The sequence below is a fragment of the Chrysochloris asiatica genome, unplaced genomic scaffold, assembly GCF_000296735.1.
Source record: "Chrysochloris asiatica unplaced genomic scaffold, ChrAsi1.0 scaffold00004, whole genome shotgun sequence".
Classification (NCBI taxonomy): Eukaryota; Metazoa; Chordata; class Mammalia; order Afrosoricida; family Chrysochloridae; genus Chrysochloris; species Chrysochloris asiatica.
In genome coordinates this window covers 36,910,990-36,916,519 of record NW_006408522.1, presented here as the reverse complement: position 1 = coordinate 36,916,519, position 5,530 = coordinate 36,910,990, and the positions used below count along the sequence as shown (strand labels likewise).

General features: G+C 37.9%; 1 protein-coding gene across 1 annotated transcript in view; it reads right to left on the bottom strand.

Moving 5' to 3' along the window:
• The window catches only part of FSIP1 (fibrous sheath interacting protein 1), a 200,548-nt gene extending 195,666 nt beyond the window's left edge, over positions 1–4,882 (bottom strand). The window contains exons 1-2 of the mRNA XM_006831904.1: positions 4,757–4,882; positions 1,498–1,693 (exon numbers count right to left, since the gene is read on the bottom strand). Of these exons, the coding sequence (XP_006831967.1) occupies positions 1,498–1,693; positions 4,757–4,882 (322 nt within the window). The remainder of the gene's footprint in view (positions 1–1,497; positions 1,694–4,756) is intronic.
• Between the last annotated feature and the right edge of the window lie 648 nt (positions 4,883–5,530).

Below are 5,530 nucleotides of genomic sequence, written 5' to 3'. Positions count from 1 at the left end.
TAAGTAGCTGGAAAAAGAAGGAGTACTTTAATGGCTATTTCAGATAATTTTAGGTATTTTTCTCTGATTTTATACCAAAATTTAGTCAGTGGTAGTTTCTTTACATTTAGTTATAATACCAAATCTGAAAGTATATTAGCAACATTTTTGTACTTGTTCAATTAAATCCATGGGTCTATCTTACATGTTGTTTTTTGGTTGCTTTTTTTTTTACTATCTTGCATGTTGAATGGATCTTTTACCTACACATGATTGTGTAACATATTGCATTGGCCTTTTGGAAAATAATGATTTACTAAATTTTGTAGATTTAAAGGGCTGCAAGTTTACATTTCATTACACAATGTTTTCTAAAATCACATTTATTAATCTCACCACCAATTTTATCAGAAAAGCCTATTTGGAGACCATCAAGCTTCCAGTGACATACACAAAAGTTTTCCAAAAGTCTCATTTACACTTAAAAGTTCAATTTTATCATTGGTAAAAATATATATAAGCTATATTCCCATTGAAGTAAAAGGACCACTTCATTCATGGGTTCCATTGTTTGTTGGTTTGTTCTTAATGTCTGCTAATACCCAAATCTGAATGGTAACAGTTTGCCTGGCGGTCATTCTTGCAAGTAAAAGTGGTGTTGACATGTGCAGTTCTCAGTGCTAAGCATCAAGACAACCTTCTCACTTCTGTATACAGCAAAACTACTTTGTTACTAATAAGGTGAATCATTTCGACTTCTTTATCAAGGGCATTCTTGAGTGACATTGGCTCTGGGATTTTTTGTTAGTTTGCTTGCTTTTCTGTTTTGTTTTTCTGCCATTGCCTCCATTGATAGTGAAGAATATGATGACTGGCTGCTAACGCCATTTGGGCATTAATTGCCTGCTCAGGCACCAGCAGTTTTACCCATCATACCTCCTATTGCTTTTGTACCATCAATGCAAATGGCAATACATGGGCAAAAAGACAAATACCACATCAGTATTATGATGAAACTTGTTTTACTTTTCAGATTCCTTTAAAGGGTCTCATAGACACACACGTACACAGGACACGATGGACACTGTGCTTTGAGGACTGTGCCCAAGGGAGGAAAAAAAAGTTAAATTTTAAAAATCAAAATGTTATGGCAATCAAATAGGATTATCCTTAAAAGGCCATATCCAATTTACAAGATACATTTTAGTGTGCCGTTTTAGCTATCAAAATGATTGATAAATCACATCACATAATGCAGAACACTTCCTTCTTCATTAATGTAAAATTACCACAATCACAATTGTATTAAATGGCATGTTTTATTGTTTTTCTAATTGTACTTAAGGGCTTGCCATATGGTTCCAAATACAAATTGGTAGCTATTTACTTATAAAAAGTATATCTATTTTTTGTTGTTTGTTATTTCTACTTAGCTATTTAAAAAGCTAAGTATAGTTATAATCTTTTAGATATAGTATCTAGAGTTATTATTAGCCAGTCACCTAGTGATTAACATACCTGAACACTCAGAGATTGTCTCATGTTGAGCAAAGTCCAGATCTTCATCTGACTCCTCCTCAGCAAACTCTATTGTCTCCAAGTACTTTTCCCCTTCATCATCGTTACTGTTCCGACTTTCCTCTCTGTTGCTACTTTCCTCCTTGCTTTCCATGTGACCCTCTTTACCCGAGGTCAACTTGATCGCAGTGTCAACCTAAAAATAATTTCCAAAGAAACAGTTTCCAAATACTATCTTTTTAAAAACTTTAAATTTCAATGCTAATGGAAGAGTGATGCTGGAGGAGAAGCACTCAACCTCACGGTCTATTTGAGATGCAAGGTTGATGGTACAAACTCACCAGCTGCTCCTTGAAAACCCTATACAGGGTCGCTATGAGTCAGAACCGACTCAATGGCACTTAACAGCAACAACAAAGGAAGTATACGTGGGAACATACATACATACACACAACAACAGTAGAGTATTCTAGAAACCTAACATTCTTTTAATTAAATGTCATCTAACTAAACAATTCACTTTAATAACCTTTGCACCAAAGGTTAAACAACCGTGCCCCAGCACTCTGCTCTATGTATCCAGCAATAATGGAGAAGGGTCGGTTCTCAGTCCAAAAGAGAAGTGTTAGCTGACAGGCTCTGGAGATGGCGCAGTGAACAAGGCCCTCTTGGTCCTTGCTCCCTGAGCTTACACTCAGATGGAGCGTCAAAGCTGTCGTATCCAACACAAGGGCCACTAGTCATGTGTGGCTACTGAGCAGCTGGTAGGTAGCTAGTTTGAAATGAACTGAAGACTCCTGAAATCGGAATCATGTCCTTTGGTAATCCATCTGTTTTCAAGCTATTTCACGATTTCTCTATTTCATTTTGATTTGCCAGTATATTCTACCAAAAGACTTTGATAACTAAGCCAGGAAAAAAAAAAAAAAAAAGGGACCCACAGGGCCCTGAGGGCAGTCCATGGCAGTGAAAGTCATAAGAAAAAGTTAGCAGCTGAGTGCTTAACTGTTGCATCACCAGGGATCCTTTATAATATAGGCATTAGTATCTTAATTTTACAGAGGAGAAAACAGATGCAGTATAGAATGAACTCCAACTAGTAGCTGGATGTCCAACTTAGAATCAAGCTAAACTACTTTATCTAAGCGTAGAGATTTTGAGGAGAATTTTCTGTTTAAACACATGCTTTTGTCAGAGGCTGGGTAATGGCTGAAATTCCACAACAACCAGTAAGTCACTAAAGCCATATCGTTCTGTGAAGATGCTAAAATTGCTGGAAGAAGTCACATGAGCCCTGTCATTCATTTATATCTTGACACAAATGAAATTAGAAGACCTTTCCTTGGAAATGGATTCATGTAGGGGGGAATATAGTACACACAAAAGATGACTAGATATTAGCAACATACTTACAGGGCAAACTCCAGGGTACACAAAGCCCTTTGGGAACATATAACACCCCCTATGATTCCAACCATACAATGAACAGGAAGCAATGAAGCAAAAGACGAAACCAGGGAACTAAAGGCAAACTTTGCCTATTTCACAAGTCTTCCCATGGCTCCCCACCCCACTAGCTACCAACCAACTCCCTCACCCCACACTCCGTGGCCTCTCAGTACCTAACCTTCCTGCACTTCCTACCCTGTGGCCTGTGTGTGTGGCTTTTCTTTCTTCTTCATTCTCAAGCCTGCATTCCATCTTCATTTCTCAGGGCTCCACGTCTGTCACTCCATACCTTCATGTTAGTCCCAGGAAAGGACACTCTAAACAAACTCTTTCCTGACAATTTGCTTTCCCACCTGTAACTCAAGGGACATTTTGTATGAATTAAAACTATTGGCACTTTCCAGAAAAACATTCACAAGGAGGACAGCAGTAATGCCTAGCTTATAGGGATCTGACTATATATTACCTACTGCCATTGAGTTGATTCCAACTCATAGCACCCCTAATCTATGAGCATTCCTATATAAGGTTTCTGAAGCTGTACGTCTTTATGGGGACAGTCTTTCTCCCATGGAGTGGCTGGTGAGTTTGAACTGCCAACCTTGTGGCTAGCAGTCCAGCATTTATCCTACTGTATCATCAGAACTACTTACCTGGATTACCCATTTAGATACACCTGCAGAGTTTGAAAGCAGAAGTGAGGCAGAAGCCACCTTGCTGAGCCTCCTGCTAGCAACTGGCCAGAAATAATCAAAGGTAGCCCTCTTTACATAGTTAGTCACCAGTTTTGTGGCTCTCAGGGACTTGTGGCATCCAGTAGAAACCCCATCCCACAATTTTCTTTCCTACAAGCCTTGCAAAGGTTTTGTAGGAAACAGATTCTTGTATTCAATTCCTTTCTGCAGGAATGTCTGTGCAGTTGTTTCTGTTTCCTGAACTAAATCATTACACATGAAAACTCCAAAAGTTTCATAATGCAGAGTCTAGTCCACAAATCAAAAGAATGAGTATGGATTCATAATTTTGCAAATATTTTCCTCACCATTAGATTCAAAATTATTATATTCCACAACCTTAAAAAGTACAAATCGTCCCATCACAGATGAGAAAAAATGATTCTTTAAAAAAAAAAAAAATCAAGTTTAGATATTTTAAGAAAAGGAAAAGAGGCCACTAAAAACAAAGAAAGGAAAGAATCATGGCCAACCATCATATCAAGCATGTGGTTGTTGTTGTTAAGTGCTGTCAAGTTAGTTCTGACTCATACTGACCCTATGCACAACAGAATGAAACATTGCAGGTACCTGTGCCATCGTCACAATTTGTTGTCACACTTGAGCCTATTGTCGCTGCCACTGTGCCAATGCATCTTGCTGGGCATCTTCCCTTTTTCATTGACCCTCCACTTGACCAAGCATATACCACATGATCTTTGAACCAAACCAATTTTTTTTTTTAATATGGAATATTTTTCACAGTAAGAATCAATGGTGACATACTAGAACACAATGCTTTCTTATGATAAAGAAAAAAAAAAGTTGACAAATAAGCTTTAATAAAGTACAATTATGAATAAGCCACAAAGAGAAAGGAAGGAAGGAAACAAAGAAGAAAAGAAGAGAAGGAAGGAGAGAAAAAATATTCTCATATGAGATGGTTGACAGTAAAATCCAAGGAATCTATGAGCATTCCCTGAGCACTCTCATTAAAATAAACCTTAAAATTGGATCTTAACAACAACAGTCTTGGCTTCATCAATTGCAGAGCGGTCAGGGGAAAGAGTTTAAATGATTTCTAATCAGTAAATTACCTTGAAGGACCCTGGTTCCGGTGAAAGAACCTCTAAAGAAGCATTTGAACCTCTGCTCCCAGGACGTGTTCTTGAATTTGAGGCTGGTTTTGAAATACTATCTAAGTTTCCCTTTATAATATCCATTGATGCCCTACAAACCAAAAATAAAATAAAATCAAGTGGTAGCATTGGTATTTAAATGCTTCATTAGTTCATTAATGCTACTATGCAGTTAACTCAGAGACTTTGTTATAAAGATTACATTGTTTCTAACGGGACACTGATGGGGGGCCTCTGTCTCTTAACCAAGAACCATGCTTCTTGGTTTCTGCTGTTAAGTGCTGTTGCTTCAGTTCCAACTCACAGGCTGTATGTTGTTTGCTTCCATGTAGCTTACAGTCTATATCAGGCAAAAGTATAGGACAGGCGTCAACTACAACGGGATGCTAGGGGACCTGGGCAAAGTGATGAAACTGTTCTTCCTGTATCTTGATTGTGGTGATAATTACAAAATTACACACGCTTTTCAGAACTAAAAAGGAAGAATTTCATCATATACTAATTATACTTGAATTTTAAGTTAACATCTTTGTACAGCCCTTTGTTGAGTTATGTTATTGTGGTTGTTAGGAGCCATCAAGTCACTTGTCATTCTGACTCATAGTGACCCTACACAACATAACAAAATACCTCCCAGTCCTGCATCAGCCTCACAAATGAGCCATCCTTGTTAATGGATCTTACTGCCGCTGTCACTATATCAGTCCATCTTGTTGAGGGTCTTCCGCTTTT